Source organism: Carlito syrichta, unplaced genomic scaffold (genome assembly GCF_000164805.1).
Source record: "Carlito syrichta isolate Samal-C Ts95f unplaced genomic scaffold, Tarsius_syrichta-2.0.1 Scaffold58783, whole genome shotgun sequence".
Taxonomy (NCBI): Eukaryota; Metazoa; Chordata; class Mammalia; order Primates; family Tarsiidae; genus Carlito; species Carlito syrichta.
The window spans coordinates 105,555-128,400 of record NW_007002879.1 but is presented as its reverse complement, the minus strand read 5'-3'; the positions used below and the strand labels follow the sequence as shown (position 1 = coordinate 128,400).

General features: G+C 34.2%; 1 protein-coding gene across 1 annotated transcript in view; it reads right to left on the bottom strand.

Annotated features, from left to right (window-relative positions):
• Nucleotides 1–22,846, bottom strand: part of LOC103251561 (dystrophin-like) — a gene marked incomplete at both ends in the record, with an annotated part of 504,158 nt that overhangs the window by 437,566 nt on the left and 43,746 nt on the right. Inside the window, one exon of the mRNA XM_008050158.1 lies at nt 20,658–20,807. Coding sequence (XP_008048349.1) covers nt 20,658–20,807 — 150 coding nt within the window. The remainder of the gene's footprint in view (nt 1–20,657; nt 20,808–22,846) is intronic.

Sequence of the window (22,846 nt, the reverse complement as noted above, 5' to 3'; positions counted from 1 at the left end):
CAAAAAAAAAAAAAAAAAAAAAAATTGAGGTGTAGTGCACTATCCTATAACATGGAGAGGATAACATGTTACAATGACCAAAATTGTGGATGAATGCACAATTTAGATGTGACAAATTGTAGTTTTACAAACTTCTCATTTAATTGATAAGTTTGATACTTTAAAATATGTGAAGCCGGGCTTGGTGGCTCAACCTGTAATCCCGCGCCTTTGGGAGGCTGAGGTAAGTGAATTGTCTGAGCCCGCGGGTACAAGACCCGCCTGGGCAGCGAGACCTCATCTCTACAATAAATAAAAAAATCAGTCAGGCGTGGTGTCGCATGCCTGTAATTCCGGCTACTGGGAAGGCTGAGGCGGAAGGATTGCTGGAGCCCAGCAGGCCGAGGCTGTGGTGACCAGGAGCAGCCACTGCACTCCAGTCTGGGTGACAGCGTCAGACTCTAACTCAAAAAAAAAAAAAAAGTGAAAAATTATAAAATATATTTTAAAATGATTCATGAGGGCTTAACTTTCTGAAACTAAGTGGGTAATGTTTCAGAGTCTAAACTCCATTTTATAAAATGACATGAAATGCTATAGATGACACTCAAGTAATTTTTTGGAAAAATTTTTTTCCTGATTCTCTTTCCCCCATTGAATTACAAAATTGTACACTTCCATCTAAAACAAACATTGAGAAATTTATCTGAAAGATTTTGAAAGTTATAACAGGTAGAATTCTTATGTTGGCACAAATGACATAGCCCTTGATAACTGAGTGGGAATATGTAAGAAATTTAATTTATAATTGTCTTTAAAGACAATATCCACTCTATCATTATTTTGACATTATGATAACATTGAATAAACATATTCTCATTCAAATGTATTCAAGTTTACAGTGAATTTTTAAGAGGTCTCATTGTATCGTGTTAGTTGTTTATTCTCCACACACAACTGATTGAAATTCCATGACTAAGCAGTTGCACTGGTTGCAATAGAACCAAACAATTTCCTCCTATTCTATCTTATGCTTGTATGCACTTTTGTTGTACTCTCAATTTCAGGGCCATATCTTAAACATAGACCTCCTAAAGTAGGGCATTTACTCCAAATTTCATTTCTTTTCCTGGTTGTGGCCATATTTTATATGTGAAATCAAATTGCAAGAGATATAGAAACAAAAAACATCATGGAAGAAAAAATCAACCTCTTTTCATCCTAACATGACATAAAGTTGAAAACCAGTGACATGAAATTCAGATTCAATTGCTATCCATGGTTACTTTCTAAAGATTTGCATATAGAAGGCACCTGTCTTATCTGGGCCTCTCCAGAAGCAGATTTGGCCGCAAGAATTTGAACTCAAGTAGTTTTGGGATATGAACCCAGGACACATCGACAGGGTGTGGAGAAGTGAAATAAGGAATACGGCCAACTAATTAAAGGGTATGTTATAATGCAAGTCATGAATGTGAACAACTGAATCTTAATATTCCATATTGGCCCTGAGAGAAGATGTAGGACACAAAGTTTGTAGTTATTAGACCTGAAGGGCAAGAGTTCAGGGTATTGATTCACCAATTGTTGCTTTAAAGGGGCATAACTTATTCTATGTCTGCACTGCCCCAGAGCAGAAACAAACAGAGAAACAAGCAAAGAAAACTCCAGGCAAAGAGAAGAAAGTACTGGTAGTTGCAAATTAGGCAGCATGTACAAAAATGGTAAAAGTTGAAAAGGTATGGGTGGAGCACCAACCGTATCTGTGATAATATTTAATACAGTTTTGTATAAATGATCTCAACAACCTACACTTAGAAAACATCTTTATAATGTCATAATCACTATTCAGTTTCATGAATTGACTAAAAAAATCAAATGCAAGAGATATTATGAATATTAGTTGGCTATCCTTTTCCAATTCACGTGTCTATTCTATCTGTCTATATATCCATCTGTCATCTCTCTATCACCTTTATTGTTCCTTGAGGAACTTTCCACCTACTTTCCTACTTTTGTTGTAGTGCTGTTGTGGTGTTTGGTGGAGGTTTAAACACTTTCAGCTGAAGAAGCAGGGTCTGATTACCTCAGGAATGAGAATGTGACCTAGTTTAGAGCAATGAGTTTTAGAGAGATCTTTCCTGGATGTTTGAGCAAAAAGGCTCCTAGAGATGGTCTTCTTCAAAAGTGAGTTTGCAGACATGGATTCTGAAACAGTCACGCAATTTTTGCCACCATGAGAGAAGCCATTTGAAGCAATTTTTGTCACCATGAGAGAGGCCATTTGAAGCAGATAGGTTGACACAGATAGGCAGAACTCAGAGAAATATGAATAGGTGGAACTGGAACCCTGGTGATATTTAGTGTTTAAATCAGCTTGAGACAGGCTTTCTGTCACTTGCAGCATTAAGAGAACCAATATATTCCTTGAATCAATCATTTATCGGTATATTAGATAGGACTAATCTTCTATCAAGTATCACCAGAATGTGAAAATTCATGCTATTTTAAAATAAGTAACTTTATCATCTTACTGGTATATCATAAAATCTCTTTGTCATTGTTGATAAATAATAATTTTCTTTTTTTCTAATACCTGTAAACCATAGTTCATAATTCCATACTGTGAAATAATGTGAAATGTATAACATTTCAATTATTATGTTCCAGAAGAGAGAGGTTTTTAAATTTTCAGTTTGGGATTAGAGCTTTTCAACAGCCAAAGTGTTTACTATTTTGAGAGGATGCTGGTAAAAGAAAAGGTTAACCTAATAGTACCTGCTGTGTCTACATTGGCAAAAGAAGGGAAATCACACAGATGGTGGCATTTGCTTGGGAGTTTGGTGCCAGGGGTGTCCTCTCAAAAGCACATAAATTATAATGGAATTTCTATCTTAAAGTTATGAGTGTGGGTTTGTTGGAAAAATTTAATTTTCTAACCCAAACTTTAAAAACCACCACAGCCATAACAATAATCAATTTAATAGTGAATATTTATTGAAACTTTTAGTTTGTGCCAGGTTCTCCCTTGCCAGGTAGGCAAGAAATTCAGTTTTGTTCTAGACAGTGATTTGGTTGTCTTAGATTATTTTCCTTCTCACAATGTAAACTACTTAGAATATACCTGACACACAGTAAGTTATCAATAGATATTTGCTATCATTGCCTAATACACCCAAGAATTTTTAATTCTCCTAGGGAGTGGGAAAGGAAACAAAACAGAATTGAGTTAAATGTATCCATGGACAATCTAGTGTAGGATTGATATAAAAGTATAAAGAAATAAAGAATTGGTACAAACTAAATGCCTGACACACATGAGGTAGAAATTAATAAATGGGCCAGTCTCTGTGGCTCAAGCCTGTAATCCCAGCACATTGGGAGGCTGAGGTGAGAGGATTGCTTGAGCTCAGGGGTTTGAGACCAGCCTGGGCAACTTGGTAAGACATTGTCTCTACAATAAATCAAAAAATAAGCCGGGGCATGGTAGTGCATGCCTGTAGTTCCAGCTAATTGGAAGACTGAGGGGGAAGGGTTGCCTGAGCCCAGCAGGTCGAGGCGTGCCACTGCACTCCAGCCTGGGTAACAGAGTGAGACTCCGAGTCAATAAAAAAAATTAATAAATGTTGTAAGAGGGATACTGCTGGAGTCTTGAGGATAACAGGAGGACAAGATGAATGTTATTTGGAGGTAACAAGACAGGCTCCATGGGGACATAAGTGAGAGGTCAGATTTGGAGATTTGTGGTGTAAGCAAGAGAATGAAAGAAAGTAAACATTCTAGGTGGACCAGACAGAGAAGGAGAAGCAAGGAAAAGCCCAGAACAAATGGGAGGAACGTTGAGTGGTCTCACTGGGAGGGCAGACTGAATGAAAATGACCATGGGAGAAAATATTAGAAAAGCTTCAGAGCTGAATTACAAAGTGCCTGGACATTCTGGACTAGGAGATAAATTTATCAACAAACTGTTGCCTTTACTTAATTCGCAGCGTTCCCCACATAGGTATAGACTAGTTTGCCAAGGATTTTGTGACTACATTGCAATTTGCCTCATCAAAGTCAGTGAGAGATTGTGGGAGAGAGGGAAAGAGAGAAAGGGAAGAAGCGGGGGTGGGGGGTGGGAGGGAGAGTAAGAGACAGACAGAGAGAGACAGAGACAGAGAGACAGAGACAGTAGTACAAGTTCTTGTCAGAATCAATGAGGCATTGCAAAACAGTGTGTTGGTGGTTTCACAATACAGTAATATTCATAGAAATGACACATTAGAAGGCCTAGAGGGAAAGTCAGATTAAGGTAGACATTTATAATGACTATGGTAGAAACTTAGAATGTATTACTGCTTTATAGCTTTGTCATGGTTTGGAAAACAATTTTATTTTATTTACAGTTCTGTAGGAACAATAATAAAAAATATTAACAATAGCTAATAATTGCTGGTGTCTTTCCATGTGCTGAGCACAGCTTCTTATATGTGTTATATCTAACTTAATTTTTGTACGACCATTTTTGTCTCTGTTTTCAGATGAGAAAAGTACGACCACACAGAGACCACACAAGGAATGATAAGAAGTTTATTATTTGGTTGCCCTCAATTAATCATACCTCCCAGAATTCATGTCTTTGTGTAGTCCCTTCTCATTTTGACTCTGATCTTGGCCATATGCCTGACTTTGGCCAATGGGATATCAGCAAATGTGATACAAGCAGAAGCCTGATAAGTCCTTGAACATTGGTGTTCATTCTTTTGGAAGCCTTCTTCAGAAAACCCAAACACTAAGCTGTGAGGAAGCCAAAGGAGCCACACGGAGAAAACAAAATGGAAACAATCTGAGGCTCATGGCCAGTAGCTTCAGCTGAGTTCCCAGCTGGTAGCCAGCACCAAATGCCATTCATGTGACTGAGACCATTTTGGACTTTCCAGCTTTTCCAGTGCCTTGGTTGACAGCAAGTGAAGCAAACAAATATCTTGGATAACTCTCAGAATTATGAGAAATAATAAAACTTTGTTATTTTAATCCATTAACTTACAAAGTGATTTGCTACATAGCATATATAACTGGAACAGAGTGAACCCAAAATTTAAACCAGGCAGACTTGTAACACCTACAGTTACACAGAAAACAAAACAAAACAAAACAAAACAAAACTTCTCTAAGCCAAACAGAACTTTATTTTTATTTATTCTTTGAAAAAAGTATTCTGTATTGTCTATGCCAGACTATGTGATATACTGTTGTATTCTCTTGCCTTACTCTCTCTTCCTCTTTCCTGCTATTATATGAATATACACAAAATCCTTCCTGGTGTCATTATCTTTGCTCTCAGGAACAAAGAACAACCTTATTACATTTACCGATATCATCACAACCCCTTTGACATTTTAATTAGCACCAAATTGTAGGAAAAACAATTATGTAAATTGTTAGTAGAGGTAGTGGCCTCTCCAACTCCCTCAAGATTAGCATAATGACTCTGAGTTATAGTGAAAAATAAATCAATGACAAGGTCAGCAATCAGGACAGAGGTAGAATTAAAGAAAAAAAAATATTAACTTCTTGTGCATCTAGGGAAAGGCTGACCTTAACCCTGAGATGTTCCTTTGGGCAAGAAATTTTAGCTAAGAGTTTCCAGAACTAGGAAACCCAAGTGAGTTTTGCCTTCAAACCAAATCACAGTATTTTGTATGTGCTTCTCGAATTATTTTCTAAAACAGCCATTCTCTCTAATTTTGGACTGTGTCATTCTCCCTGTTTTATGGTTTCACACTATTCATCTTTGTGTCAATTTGAACTAAGCAATTATTACTTAGGTTATGCAGAAAACAACTTTATTTTTTCTCATCCTTAGCATCAAAGAAGCTCTATTAAGTCATTCTTCTTTTTTACTTGAGATCTCAGGCTGGAGTGGTGGGTATGGAGGTTGGAGGGTGAGAAAGTACTGGATTTATAGTATTGTTTGTAGAGTTGTTCCAGTACTTATTGCTGTCTTTGTGCCTGTTCTCATTCCATGATTAAAAATTGGTTGTAGTAGGAGTGAATAGCATGACTTTCACTTTATAGTTCACTGGGTCATGAGAAGTCATATATGGATCTAAAAGAGAAGACAGTTTTTCATCCAGAGACTTTTAGCTGAATGTAGTAAGTGAATGACACATTGGCTGGTCTCTCTTGGGAAGGCAGTGAGTGTGTGTTCTCTTGGTGGAAAAGAGACTGCATGGATATTTGTGTGACCAGTAAAAAAAAAACAAAAAGCAAGTAAAACTAAATGCAGTCATATATTGAGGATAGCATAGACACCTTGCTGTGTTCCTGGGATAACTTTTTAGAGCAGTGAATATATACTCAGGCTAGAATTTATGTAAGAAAAACACAAATAACTGTTTTGTTTGAGCCACTGAAATTTGGAGTCTTTTTATTATAGTAGCTCAGACTACAACCTAACAAATCTAAATTATTATATAATTCATTTTAATGTTTGTCCCCTCCTCACACCAAAAAAGATCCATAAAGATAAGTGCCTGTATTGTTTATAACTCTATCCTCATTTCTCAGTATGATACCATATTGGAGATACTATAGATATTGAAATGTATAAATAAATAAACATACACTTTTGCTAACCTTCTAGAATTTGGCATAAAGTATCGTTAAGGATTTTTGTGAATCCAAATTGGAATTCTTAAATAATGCCACAGTTCTAAATCTGAAATTTGCTGATTTTGAATTTGAATGGGTATCTAAAGTCAGGCTTAATTCTTTGCAAAGGCATCTGTAAAGAAATTCATAGAAAACTACACAGGGGTAACCATTAAAAAAGAAATTTTAAAAGATGATTATTAGAAGACCTAATAATACCTGGTATTGTTTAACTATTTACTCTGTATTAGTCATTGCCCAAAGCAGTGAAGGAGGAGAAGAAATAGCTTGACATCTCCCTTTCTCCAGCTCTCCAATCCCCTGCCAGTGCCACCTACTGGTTAAATCTATCCAGAAGCTAGTTGAGAAGAAAACCTGAGGAATAAGGTGGGAGGAGGTCAACCTCGTGTAATATATAAAATAGGAGAGGAAGGTAATGGAATGGATCTGAGAAAACACAGGGTATATGGGAAAGGCATACCTGAGCTGTGAATCCCACAAAGGTCTATGTTTCAAAGGTATAAATAAGTTTGAATGTGTGCCTATTTTCTGTCAAAGTTGAACATGTGTCCCTTGGGGTTGAGTGGATGTGCTTCATAAATACCAAGAGACAAAAACTTTTAGCAAAGGTCTTTCCAGTATCTCAGTATACATTGCATGCATTCCAATGAATGAAATTGGTAGTCAACTCCCACACACACTCTTGACAGTCATCCTATATATCCTTTAAAGTATGGACCGAGAGCATACTTGGAAGCTTGCTGGGAATGCAGAATCTCAGGTCCTATGCAAGACTTATTGAATCAGGGATCTGATTTTAACAAGATCTCAAGGTAATCCATGCTTACAGTTAGTCCTCACTTAATGTTGTTGATAGATTCTTGGAAACTGCAACTTATGTAAAACAACATATAACAAAACCAATCTTGCCATAGGCTAATTGATATAAACAATAAGGAAGTTCCTACGAGTATATTTCTGGTCACAAAACCAAACTTTTAAATAAAGACTCCAAATACTACTAATATTAAATATTAAGTATTAAAATAAATGTGAGCTATCCATCAATTTAAGAAAGATTTCTTAAAAGAATTGTTTACTCAGTTTTTGGTGAATCAGTGAGTGACAGCAGTTGTAGTGATGGTAGGGTCAATCAAGGAATAAATGCAAAACAAAAATTGTCAGGAGCCCCTCTTCCAAACACAAACCTCAGAAACAAACAACCAGTATGGTAGCTTGCTGAGTGCTTTTGTATGACATCATTTATTGTTGTACATCTGTAGGATTATTGTCTACTCTTTGAATTTTTAGTTTACCATCATTTGTTTTCATTTATCAATTTTCTAACCAGTATATTCCAGTTTAGTATAGTGGGTGGCCACAGCCTAGTCCAGCAGTTCAGAGTGCCAGACAGGAACCAGCTCTCCCATTAGGATGCCGTTCACACACACCCAAAGTCATTCACAATGGAACCATATAGACACATAAGTTCCCTTAATGTGCACAACTTTGGAATGTTTGAGGAAACCAGAGTATAAAGAGGAGACCCAGACAGACACGGGAAACTAGGTAAACTCCATACAGTGAGCCTGGTGGGAAGTGATTTTTTCCTTTGTCATTTTAATGAAGTGACATTGAATGAAATTATACTATTCAAGGACCTGCTGTACTTTAATGTTTGAGAATTTCTGACCTTTGGGATGGCACATAGGCCCTTTCTTCCTTACCACTGGGACTAGAATTTTATGGTAACTACCTTGTAATAGTAAGCATAATTTAACTCCCCATAATAAATATTATATTTCGTGTCCTCAGTTCCTCACTAGACCCTAGAAGATGAGCCAACAAGCCTCATAATGAATCATTATTGTACAAAGAAGGAAAAAGAGGCACACAGAGATTTAAATAAGTGGCATGTATGTATAGGCTAGTGAGTAGTACACTTGGGTCTGGACTGAGTTTTTAACTGCAAGTTTAATGATCTTCGGGGACATGATCTTCGGAGGAGGGGAAGATGAAGTGGGGATGGTTATTACACAGACTATTCAAATATTTGAGACCATATTCAGAATTACCCACATATGAACTAAATGAGAAATTGGAAAGGAGTATCTTTAAGCAAACTGATCCTTCACACAAAGTATAATTGACTACTTAGTCATGTATACAATAAATTATATATACAATAAACATATATAGTATAAGCAATTGAGGATGGTTAATGTCAACATCTTTATTTATTTTTTTTTGAGTTGGAGTCTCACTCTGTCGCCCAGACTGGAGTGCAGTGGCCGCTCCCGGCCACCGCAGCCTCGCCGGCTGGGCTCCGGCGATCCTTCCACCTCAGCCTTCCGAGTAGCCGGAATTACAGGCATGTGCTACCACGCCCGGCTGATTTTTTTTTGATTTATTGTAGAGATGAGGTCTCGTTGCCCAGGTGGGTCTCGAACCCACGAGCTCAGGCGATCCACTCACCTCAGCCTCCCAAAGGCACAGGATTAACAGGCTGAGCCACCGAGCCCGGCTTAACATCTTAATTATTGTAGTACCTAAAAGGAGTTTTCACCCATTCTAAAACCATATTTAATATTACTCATAAATAAATTTTCTATTAATATTCCTGTTTTGTGTGTTTTTATTTGTTGCCAATGAATAAGGACCTATATAGAACCTGCAAACTATTTTTTCTCTTCCTTTAACAGAATCTCAAAGTTGCTAGCAAAAAGACACACATCACTAATACAAATAAAACAATAAAGCAACTTCAAAGAGATAACTACATTGGTCTAAAATTTTTCTTAACAATAATAGCAGCAGCAAAAGCAATCTTCATGACATTTATTTAAATTGTAATTAAGTTGTAGAATTTTTATTCTTTTATAAGTCTCAAGAAGTCCAAAAATTAATTTCATATTTAACATATTTTATTCTATCCACACCACAGTAAGAATGTGTCAACTTCACAAAATTTTTAGACTGTGTTTGAGGTATAAGCATCAGTCACATGTTCCCAAAGACTGCAACTATCAGGACAAATAGAGTTTTTCCGAAATACCCTTGTGATGACTTTGGTTTCTGGCCCATTTTCCAGCCCATCTCTTTTCCTCCACACTTGACCAGCCATGCCAAAGATGGACTATACTTGTCTCAGTGATAACTGAAAATGTTCACAAATTATAAGTGCACCATTCAGCTCAAATGCTTTCACTTCCACAGCAAAACAGATCGATTTTCTCTAGCAGCAAACAATGGAACGCTCTCTTCAATGTCTTATAATTAGTTCTAATATCAGCAAGCAAATTAAAAGGCAGCAAACCCAAATTTATCCATCAGGCCCTTATCAGCCCTTTCATAACCCATACAGTAGTCTTGCCCTGAACTATAAGGTGGATAAATGAGGTGAATGCTGATTTTGGCATCCAGCTTACTCTTGGATAATCTAGCTCATCCTTCTCGGCTGACACGAGACAGAAATAACATCAAAGGGTGATAAACTCTTTCTTGCAAACCTGGGGTTCCATGGTTCATTGGCCCTGGACCTAATCTATCAATCCATTTTCTACACAACAAAAGGTAGGAAACCCATTACAGATCCGTTATAACCCTGGCAGGTGGTCTACGACAAAAATGGAATACATCAACCAATCCAGCATTCAGTGTCCCTTTTCTACAGTTTGAAGCACTAGGGGTCAGTTGACATGGACATAATAGTCAGAATTTAGTATTAATTCTTTTTAGGTACATAAGTAAACTCACATCTTGATGTATGAGTACAAAGATTTGACAGAAAAGTTCATTCTGGGTAGGATCTTGATCCTTTATAGAAATAGCCCCGTTATTTTAACATTACATATTGGCTTTTCAGTTGATATAATATATGAAACTTGGTTAGAATTTACAATCTATGCTCTTAAATATGGCCTTTAATCTTCTTTCCTTTTTCCAACTCAGTGTAAGGAGTTGGCATATAAAAGCTTTCATTTAATATCATTTCAAGATTATTAAATTATTAGAAGGGAAGGAAACCCCCTTTAGTCTCCAGGTCAATGCTATATCATCTAGTCAGTAAAGGCACTGCAGAAACAAAAGGAAAGAAAACATTTCATATTAAGAAAATCCCTTTATATTATATCATTTTTTTCTTTCTAAAATTCATTGCTATAGGCAAACACCTTTGTGCTAATAAAGGAATTACTTAAAATGTTACACTGAAGGTCAAGAGTTATGAAATTTTTCTCTTCCTTTTTCTTTTCATCCTCATTATACCCTTCTTCATTTTAAATTCTTTGTGAACAGGGAAGAGAGTTTGCCAAGAATAGTCAAATCTTTTTTTAATTGGAAATTAGCTTACCTTTTTAATAAAGTCTGGAGCACAGCATACTTAAGCGATATATTTTCACGCGTGATATATAGTCAGTATGTATATAGAGGCATAAGGAAAGTTTTAATACACAAATGAGTTGTACAAGTAGCAGTGCTTTAAAATTCATGCTAGATCTTTGTTTACATTTTTAAGACCAGCATTGCATTGAAATGAACAAATTATCTTGTATTAGGTGAGGTTTTGCAATAGAATATTTTCTGGCTCCAATGTAACTTACTACAAATGGTTTCTCATCACTTTGCCAAAATGGGGAAGCCAACATCAACAATGGAGGTAAAGGAAGTGGATGGAAAAACAGTGAGGAAGTTAAAGTCAGGGCAATAGATTGCAAAGATGTTCAAAGTTAAAAGGTCATCTAAATCATATTCATACTTAAAAAGTAAAAATTCTGGTGTTTGAAAACCATGCTAGACCACTTGAGCTTTTTAAGCAAGGATAAGAATATATCAGGTTTTAAAACACATTTTATCTGAAGTGCAAGTTGGTCACAGATAATGAAAATAATGAGATCAGTTGAATGGGAGAGGATTAGTTGAAAATCCTCTGTGCCTTCCATGAGGGTCATTTTATTTTCTTGGTGCCTCGAATTCTTCTCTCTTTCAGGGCTTGCATTCACAATAGTGGCACATAGTTCAGCATTCTCCCCAAAAGTCATATTTATAACTGATTAATAAGGTGTCTCAGATAGAATTTTGTGCTTGGTCTTTGAATTTAAAATTTTTTTTAAAATATTACTTCCAATGTTTTCAAGCTAAAGTTTTTGAACAATTGCTATGGACCAGATATTGTGTTATACATTTCCTATGCACTATGTAATTGAATTTTCACCACAACCTGGTGAGGTGTGTTGTACTAGTATCTGATTTTTTTGGATGTTATAACAAAGTGCGGACAGAATCAGTAAAAGATCACATAACTGGTAACGTGTGGAATCCATAATCTATAACCCCAACATTAATCACTACAGTAAGTTGCCTCCTCACCGCTTCTGTTTACTTTTTACTTATTTGTAAAGCATCTGATCATATTCTTGGCATTGCCTAACATTTCAATTGTTTAGAAAGTTAAAAATCAAAACTGGGCATGGTAGCACATGCCTGTAGTTCCAGCTTCTTGGAAGGCTGAGGCGGAAGGATAACCTGAGCCCAGCAGATCCAGGCTGTGGTGACTGTCAGCGTGCCACTGCACTCCAGTCTGGGTGACAGAATGAGACACCGACTCAAAAAAATCATATATTCGTATAAACTTATTGTCACTAAAGAGTGATTAATTTGGCAATAATGACAATCAGATTTCTTGGACAGGCCAAATTTCTCAGCTTCACTAAATTGTCAAGAGGGTAGATGATGATGACAAGGATAGTGATGTTAATGTTAAGAAACAAGAAATAAGTACAATAAGAACATTAACAACATTATAGTTATTGAGCACTGAACCAGACCTGCCTCTAAAACCCTGATGTTTATTCTCATAACTAGGGTGACTATATATATATATATATATATGTCTTCTAAAGTAAGATGCTCATAAGAGTAAAATAGGAGCTATTAAAAATTATGATAGGATAACGGCAAAACCCAGAACTGTCAGAGCAAATTAAGATGTACTTGTAACACACAACCTAGTAATAAACCCCATGTCGATGTGAAATTACAGGAGGCAAAGTCAAGGATGCTTATGGTGTAAACGTTAAATTACTACTCCTTTCTCCCAACCCTTAGCCTCAAACTATTTAGCAACTATAAATTAAAGATATGAATATTTATAATGCCAAGCCCTATAAAATTATGCATGTGCATTAAGTAAGGAAAGGGTAGGGATTGATTATGATATGCTTAGAACAGAATGTGGCACATAGTAGTAATTCATTAGACTGTTGTTGAATGAATAATTTAATGAATGTATAACTGTTTTGATGTACTTACTGACTACATAAAGGAAACATGAAAAATAATGGGTATCCAAGAACTATCAGACTATATATCCAATAAATACATAAATGAATTTTTTATATAATAGCATTTTAGCTCATGGATTTATAAAATTAAGAACTGTAAATTATGTTACAAATACATTTTAAGGGAGTGCATCATGAGCACACCAAAGCTCCAATGGAACTATTTGGTCTCTGCGGAATCTCTGCTAGAGAAATGACTTCTTGCAATCATTACTATTGATCCTACTATATATTTTGCATCATTTTTGCAGGGCCCCATATACCACTCAATATCCAACAACCCTAATAAACATTATCTTCTTTAGTCAAAGAAGTAATTCATATTAAGACTAGGACTGAATACTCACTCTTAGAACAATCTATTAATCATTATCTTGTGATAAGAAATTGATGGATTGGAGCATATTTTTTAGCAAAAAAGTGAAAAAGTCAAGATTTAGCGTTATTTGATTTTCTCCATTTTCCTCTGCACATTTGTTGTAATGACTAATGATACTGGCATTATATGGCAAAAATATCTGGAAAAATGCCAAACATGTATTTACCTGATTCAAATGAAAGTAGCAAATCTAAAATGTTTATTCTTTGGCTGGATATTTAGAAGTAACACAATTAATGGTTAATAAAAAATGAACCAAATTTCTGGCAATTTAGATAGGATCACTTGCATTTTGTGGAATATGGTCTGGTCTAGGAGTTGCAGTCTATTTTTATTTTCATATATTTTATTTTGTGATTTAGTTTGAAAACAATACTTGCATTATTATCAATATTATAAAATTATTCTCATATTGAAGATTTGCTATATATATATTATGTTTGTAAATCTAATTTTTTCCTAGGTAGGTGAATGAGATTTTTAAAGATGCACTTAACTAATATTTACCTTCCAGCATAATGTCTTAATTATGTTTGTAAAATGTTTTGGCCTTTATACGCACTATTTTGTACTGTCTAAGCTGTAACAAATGCAAATAATATTTAGTATTTACAAGTAAATAGTAAAACATGATGCAAAAATTTTAATTGATTTTACAAAGTGAAGTATATTTACTAAAGCTAATGGAAAGTCATAACATATAATACCTGTAAAGTTATTTAATATCAAAGATAGTAGACAAATTCTGAAACAATTGAAAAATGTTTTCCTATGTTACACAATCATAAATTCCACAGTAGAGAATGTTCTAAAGAGTAATATTAAAACATAGCATCCAGTTCCCCTTCAGTGTATTTTGTTCAGTGAAAGAGGCCAGTCTGCGAAAGCTGAATATTATATGATTCTAACCATATGACATTTTTGAAAACACAAAACTGTAGAAACAATAAAAAAAAAAAAAACATTGGTTGCTAGGGGTTTTGGGAAGGATAGATGAGGCTCCTGAGATTTTGGGTAGTGAAACGATTCTGCGTAATGTCATAATGGTGGATATACATCATTACTCACTCGTCAAAACCCGCAGAACTGTATAACACAAATAAAAGACTGTAATGCAAACTCAGGACTTTAGTTAATAATAGTATATACTAATTGCAACAAATATGTCCTACTAATGCAAGATGTTATTCATAGGGGAAATGATATGCTGAGGTTGGAGCAGAGATGTGGGATGTGTATATAGAAGTCTGTACTATCTGCATAATATTTTTGTAAATCTAAAACTGCACCAAAAACGAAGTCCATTTAAAATAAAATAAATAAAAATCTGAGTACAAAAAAACAGCGTCTAGTTCTCAAGAAAGGGCAAAACGTATAGCAAAAACTTTTCATATTTTTTAAAATAACATAAATCCCAGTTTTTATATTCAAAGGAGCAATAGAATGAAATGGGAATCCATATTTTTTCTTTGTTTCCAGAATATTATCCACATAAAAATCACTTGAGTCTCAACAAAAGGTTAAAAAAATACTACTTATTTTGGAATCACTTTTATATTTAGAGAGCTATGTGGACTCAAATGAGTCACATAACCTTTCTAGGGCTCAGTGTTCTAATGTTGAAAATTTGAGAATTATTTAGTTTCACGAAACTCCTTCCATCTGAATAATTCTGAACCTGAAAACTGAATGTTCCATCTTTTCACCTTTTTAATTAAAGTAGAATAAAATATGATTGAAATATAGAACGATAAAATATATTTTGGTCTTAAATAATGGATAGTTTAAAAATTAAACTCTATATATAATGTAAAAAGAGCAATGAAGAATGAGGAAAGAGGACACAAAATGACAAAGACATGAAAGGAAGAGAAGAAAGAGAAATTATGAGGTAGAACCAGAGAGAGAGAGTATAAGAGAATGTGTCACATAAACCATGAGGTCAGAGAAAGAGTGACACATGCATACAGAAAAGAAGATTCATGGTAAGATGTCATAGTAAGATGTCAATTAATGCGTAAAGACTAGTACAAAAGAGTGAGAAACAGAAAGAAAAAAAATGAAACTGATAGGGAGAGAATGCCTACACACACACACACACACACACACACACACACACACACACACACACGCACTCAGAGAAAATACAAAGAAGTATGAAGAGTAGTGAATATTTTAAAAATCTGAATCAGATGTGTGTGCATATCATAGAATGAAACACTTAAAGAGAGAAACCCACAGAGGTTAAGGGTATTATTGCTAACGACTGTAAAAGTCAAGTTATGTACGAAACAAGAATGAAGCTATCACTTCATGATCCTTCATACCAGGAAGATATCAATAAATTCAAGCTAATGGCTGTTTAAAGCAACGCGTTCCAGTTCTGCTTTAAAGAGAAGCTACCCAGGCCAAGATAAGGTAGCATATTCTGGGTGAAGTCATTATACAGGTCACCATTCCCTTAAAGAAATAGCTTTATAGTCTTCAGCTGCTTTCTCTCCTCAGTAATAAAACAAAAAAGATACAAAAGTAAGTGGTCTGTTGGCTAAATATGCAGATGGCAGTGCATTACAGTTAGCTGTGGAGAAAGTCACCTGCCAAGAGATTGAGACATTAGGACATTTTCGAAGATGCTGTGTGCTAAGGAATTGACATATTCTTCTCCCAGCAGCCATGACTGACCAGTTTGAGTGGATTTCTCATTCGAATCTTTGGATGAAGGAGAGAGCTAAGGAACATGGGGGAGTGGTCTCTATTATTTATTTTCTCCTCTAATAATTGAGAACTTGAAATTTAATGAAAATCAAGACTATCTCTTAGTAAGTCATAAGCCATTTTTGCTAATGTAAAAAAAAATATGTACTTACCAAAATCTGGCATTGATCATTTGCTTTCTGTTGCTAAATCTAAACTAATAGTGATATGAAGATGGATAAAAGATAATTTAAATGATTTCAATAAGACTAATGCATAAGATTCCAAGTTCTACGACATTTAATGACAAAGGCACAGCATCAAAATGATAATTAGGGGACAGGACCTAGATGTTATGGATGACGTAGTAGTGTAAGTTCACATAAAATGGTATTCCTAGTCTTAGTATTAATTTTCCATGATAAAATATTTGACTTTTTATTTGGATGCAGAACACATAAAACCTTGAACCTTGTTTCACAAACTACAAAGCTGCTATTATGTATTTTAGATAATTTTCTTACATTTCCCACAATTATAAATTTCTGTTCCTTTTGTGATATTATGATGTACAAAGATATGGCAAAACATTTGAGTATATCCCTCCTCCTTGTTCTCTTTCTATGATAATTATTTTGTGTTGTTATGCGACTAAAAAATTTAATTACTAGAGCACCACATTCCTTCCATATGTAAGAGTGTGTATCTTTACATGGCTGTTTTGAAATCATTAAAGAAAGCAACTGTTTACTTTTCAGTAAGAAAAATTCACCTTAAAATGTTTTACTCTGATTATTCACATAACTGTGAGAAAGTGTTGATTTAAAAAAATAAAAGGGAATTTTTTCAAATATCTACTCGCTTGAATTATAGAAATCTAAGCACACATTTTTATTTTAATGTCATAAAATTAGTGCTTATTTAAGTTCCTAAATATTTCATCACTCATGTAAATGAGCTGTTATAAGAACATTAGCATCATCAATTTAAAAATGTATAACCTGATAGAATTCAAAATAAAATCTCTGTTATTTTACATTCAAAGAACAGAAATTTTTCTCAGTATAACTTCTTCATGCCTCTCAATTTAGTTGGGTGATGATGAAAAACAAAGCAATTCTTTAGAGGCATTTGTACCATTTTTTGAAAGAAGAAATTTTATATTACATGAACATTATAATTCTGCAATATCTTCTTGACATAGATTTATTTCCAGTTTAGAGGTTTTGGATGGAACAAAGTTAACAGGTATTAAATAGGCTCAATAAGGTAGTGGTAATGTGGTCAAAAATAGATTGAATGTTTCAAAGCATACTGGAAGGTCAAATGTATATATGAGGAAAGCACACAAGGGTATATATGAAGTAAAGGAGAAGTAGTATTAGGTACAGGGAGAGCTGACTCTGGCAGAACCTGGAGAATGGATGAAGTACATCATGATGTGTGGAGCTATGAAGTGAGTTAAACTGGAATACTGAAATTCTGTAGATGGAAATTTTCCCTTAACTCAAACAAACCAAAAGCCTATAAAGAACTGTCTTCCCTCGGCACTTACCGATAAGCAAAAATTAACATAAATAAATAAAAAACTAACAAAAAGTGTGTCTTTTTTTTATCTAGAGAAATTGAACTTCATATCTGGAGAGAACCACAGCCCTTGGCGTGAGTACATCAGAACAAAGCCCTCTGAATTTGAAGGTATCTTTCAGCAGGAGAGTCAGTTCTCTGCCTAAGCACATAGAGTAAAATCCCAGTCAACAAGACCTACCCAGGTACTCACAGATCTCAGTTTTCTATTTTCTCATTATTATATATAAATAGATACAAGATCACCAATGATGTGAGGAAAGTTTACAGTCTCAAAAGAGAAGACGACAAGATAACAAACTCCTTGAAAGACACAAGTTACACAAGATGACACACAAATAAAAAAAATTCTATATCTATTAAATAAATTAAATCCATTATTAAACGAAGCTGATGAAGTTCAAATTTTTGATCTGGATGGTAGATGTAAGAGTGTTAACCTTATAATGATTCACTAAATTATACATTTGTTTTGTGTGGTTTTTGTCTCTTTTACTTTATAATAACAATTTTTAAATTTATGCAGGCAAATCTATAAAGACAAATTAGATTACTAGTTGCTGAGGACTATGATAAACTGAGAAGTAACTGCTAATTGGTACAGGGTTAATTTTTGGAGTGATTAAAATATTCTATTGAAAAACATTCACCACATTCACACAAAAAGAGAAAAAAGTACAATAATTTTAATAAATGCAGAGAAAGGCCTTGACTATGTTCAATACCTACTGACAATAATAAAAAAAGAATAAAATTGGAATAAAGAGAAATTTCTTCTGAGTTAGAAGGCAAACGTTTCTACAAAAAAATTCACATTTATTGGTAAATATTGAAAGCTTTCCATTTGAGAAAGGAAATGAGACAAGACTTCTCATTATCAACACTTCTATTTAACATTGTTTTTGAGGTCCTAGTCTACACAATGATTAAACAAAAGTTAAATTATGAGGATTGAAAAGAGAGAAACTGCTTCCATTTGATAACAAGATTATATGCATTAAGAAACCCCAAAGAGTCTACAAACTTATTAAAAAGTGAATTTAAAGGCCGGCATGTTGGCTCATGTCTGTAATCCTAGCACATTAGGAGGTCAAAGTGAGAGGATTGCTTGAGCTCTGAGTTCGGAAGTTCGAGACCAACTTAGATAATATAGCCAGACCTTTTCTCAAAATAAAAAAAAAAAAAAGAAAAGAAAAGAAAAGAAAAAAGAAAGCCAGGTGTGGTGGCACATGTCTGTAGTCCCAACTACTCAGGAAGCTAAAGCAGAAGGATCACTTGAGCCCAGAGGTCAAGGCTGCAGTGAGCCATGATGATGCCATTGCACTCTACCCTGGGTGATAGAATGAAATTCCAACTAAAAAATAAAAAAAAGTGATGTCACTGAATTTGTGTTTACTATGCAAAAATCAATTATATTTTTATAGACCAGCAACAAAGAAATAAAAATGAATCACACTTATAATCAAAACATTAAATATCTGGTATTAAATCTAATAAAACATGAGTAGAATTTCTGGACTGTAACCACAAAAAAGTACTAAAAATTTGTTAAATGAGATTTAAGTAAATGGAGGGATATACTGTATTCATGGATGAGATGAGTCAGTATTGTAAACATGGTAATTGATCTTCAAATTCACGCAATTTCAATTAATATCATGGCAGACTTCATGTAAATATTGACAACATGGCTTTAAAATTTATTCAGAAAACCAAAAATGAGCAAAGCAATTTTAACCAGAAGAACAAAGTTGGAGGTTCACACTACCAGATTTCAAATTTTTAAATAAAATGATTGTAAATTAACATACAATAGAATATTTTTCAGTCATAAAAAAGGATTAAAGTTCTGACACATGCTACAACGTGGTTGAATGTTGAAAACAAAATGTTGAGTGAAATAAGTCAGACATAAAGGGATAAATATTGTATGATTCCATTTCTCTAAAAGATCAAGAATAGGCAACTTTATGGAAACATAAAGTAGACTAAAAGTTACAGGAAACTAAGGAGAGAAATTAGTGCTTAATAATGGTAGAGTTTCGGGTTGAGTGATAAAAAATGTGGAGATAAATGGTGGTGATAGTTGTAATAAACACCACTGATGTGTACACTTAAAATGGTTAAAATGATAAATTGCATGCTATATATATATATATATATTTTTACCACGATATTTTAAAAAGAAATATCCCCAAACAATTTGAGAGTTCAATTTAAATGGGTGATTTTGATGGTATGTGAATTACATCTCAGCAAAACTGTTTTTTTTAAAAAAAGGATTGAAATGAAACCACTGTGCAAGTACAAACATAATCAAATGAAAGAGTATACAGAATCCAGATACAGATTCACACATACGAGTTCACTTGATTTATGACAAAGGTGCCATGGCAGTACAGTAGGGGAAATTATTGTCTTTTAATAAATATTCCTGGATAAATTGAGTTGCTTTTCATTATAAATCCATAGGCATCAATTGCTTTTAAAGAATAAGCATGTATTCATTTTATAAATATTTAAAATTTTAGATTTTAAAAGTATCCAAGAGGAAAGATAAAGAATCACAAGTCAAATGAATAAGTTTAGATAAGTAAGTAAATAAATAAAGTGCCTTTTGGAGAGGGTTAGCATGCATTAATTGTTGATGAAGTCTATACTATGAGTGTGAATAAGTAATTTAGATTTATAATACTTGTTGAGCTATCCAGCTAGACCACCTTCATTTTGCTTAAATACTGTCAATATGCACATACTTGACCACCAAATTAATTATTTCATCATTTTTTCAATCTAATTCCTTACAATAATTTATGCAAAGAAATAATGGTGTATTTGTTGGCATTAATGTAAAATCACCTACCATCACCATATGTTCTATTCACAACAAAACATATAACCAAATCAAATGGTCAAGTTAAAAAAACAAAACAAAACAATCCACATACCATCTTCCTCGCCCACCAATAAAGCACCCAGGACACCAAACAAACACTTGCAATATTTAACACATGTGATAGAAGGGATGGTTAATCTCTAACCTTTATCCACTGGAGATTTGTCTTCTTTAGCTTATTTTCAAGTTTATCTTGCTCTTCTGGGCTTATGGGAGCACTTACAAGTGCTGTTCCTCCGGTCTCATTTAATTGTTTTAGAATTCCCTGGCGCAGGGGCAACTCTTCTGCCAGTAACTGAAACAGACAAATGAAACAACATTTAAAATGAATTACAGCACTATTCCAACTACCTTGTCTTTGCTTCTATTGATTAGTCTATCAAAATGAAGTGACTTGACCGAAGGCTCAGTGGTACCTCAAATACCAAGTTTTTCATAGAGCACAGAGCTGATGGACTGAAACACTCACTCCCCGTAGATAAATCTTCCTAGAAAGGACCAGATTATTTTATCCCTTAGAGATTTATTTCAAGAGAAAAATGTTGGATGGTAAAGTAACACTCCAAACAGAATTAGAATCTGAAAACTTATCTCTATCAGAAATAGAACAATCTGCATAAATTCATCGTCCTTTCGAGTACCACAGTATGCCACTGAATAAGAAATTGCATTATCATCTTAAGAGATAACTAACATTGAGAGTATTCACTCTCAGTATGCACAGTGCCAGACACTGTGCTAAACTATTTACGTATATTATCTCAGTTTGTCTTTATGCCATAAGATTTGTATTAGGTAGATCTTATTATCTTCATTTTATAAAGAAGAAAACTGAAACAGAGTGGTTACATATCAGCTCCAAGGACATAAAACTAGCAATCAATAGTGCTGCAATTCAAACGTGGTCAGTTTCGTTCCAAAATCCTTATTTGTGACTTTTCCACATCCCTGAATTTCTCTTATTCATTTAGCATCACACCATGTATGCCCTTTCCAAAAATCTACAAAACTACCATGATGCCAATAACTAGACTTGGTTATGTCATCTACAGTTGCAGTGTCCAATGCAGTAATCACTGGTCACATGACACTATTTTCATTTAAATTAATTAAAATTCAATAGTATACAATCTCAGTTTCTGAGTCATACTAGCCATCTTTAGAGTATACAAAAGGCTCAGGGGCTAGTGGCTATAAAAATGGATAGTGCAGAATGTTTCCATCACTACAGAAATTCTATTGGACAGAATTGATCTACATTGTCTAAGGAGAATAGAAAATCAATGCATTTTATTAACAAGCAAATGCTACTCAATATGTTTCTTAAATTATCAATTATATTGCTATATATGATACTCAGTACCTTTAGAAAAGATAAATTTCCAGGAATAGTCTAAGTTCATTTTTCTAGTGTATAATCATCTTTAAATGATTCCCAAGCATTTTATTTTTTTGAATTTCATATACCTAGGACATCTGCTATATAGTAAGTGCTCCATACTTGTTTATTGAATTAAACCATATTTAATTTGTATATCTTATCTCTTGTTCTGCTGCAAATTTTTTTGTTTCAAAGAAATAAATGGTTGAAACAAGACTCTGATGGTTTACACATGTAAACCAACTAAGTCATTGATAAAGGAGCAATTCCTTGTCCCTTTGTTTATGTGACCTTGTAAAACGAGGATAACAGCAAGCATTTTGAAAGTTTGTTATGAAGATGAAATAGTGGATATAAATGTATCTGATATCTGGCTTATAATAGAAGATGGTTAAATATTAACTTCCTTTCCCCTTTCACCTTCCCTTCAACAATGAATAAAAAACAGATAAAAAAGAGTTGTTTTACTAAAACTAAAACCATAAAAGTTAACCCAACTGCACAATCAGAGCATGTCAGTCAGCCAGGTGAGATGATCAGAATAAGCAGATATTATAGTAGGAAGGCATGAAAAACCACTTGAATAAACTGGATGTCTATTTAACCAGTATGGAATGCGAACCAACACTACTTCCCCCACCCCCAGACTCATTGCTTCAGACAAACATAATGTCTTTACTTGGAGGTTGAAGTAGTGGGATTAATTTGGCATTTTAGATTTTTCCTGAGAAATAGCATTAATTTTTAATAGACTCTTTCCAAATCTGCATGTACCAAGCCTTAGATAGACTGAAAAAGGGATTTGCATTTAGATCTAGGTTTTATAATTCCACAACTTGTTCTTCAGTTTTTAGAATTATTTGAAGTTGTAGAATTCTTTGTTTTTTTTTTGTTTTTTTTTTGAGTTGGAGTCTCATTCTGTCGCCCAGACTGGAGTGCAGTGGCCGCTCCCG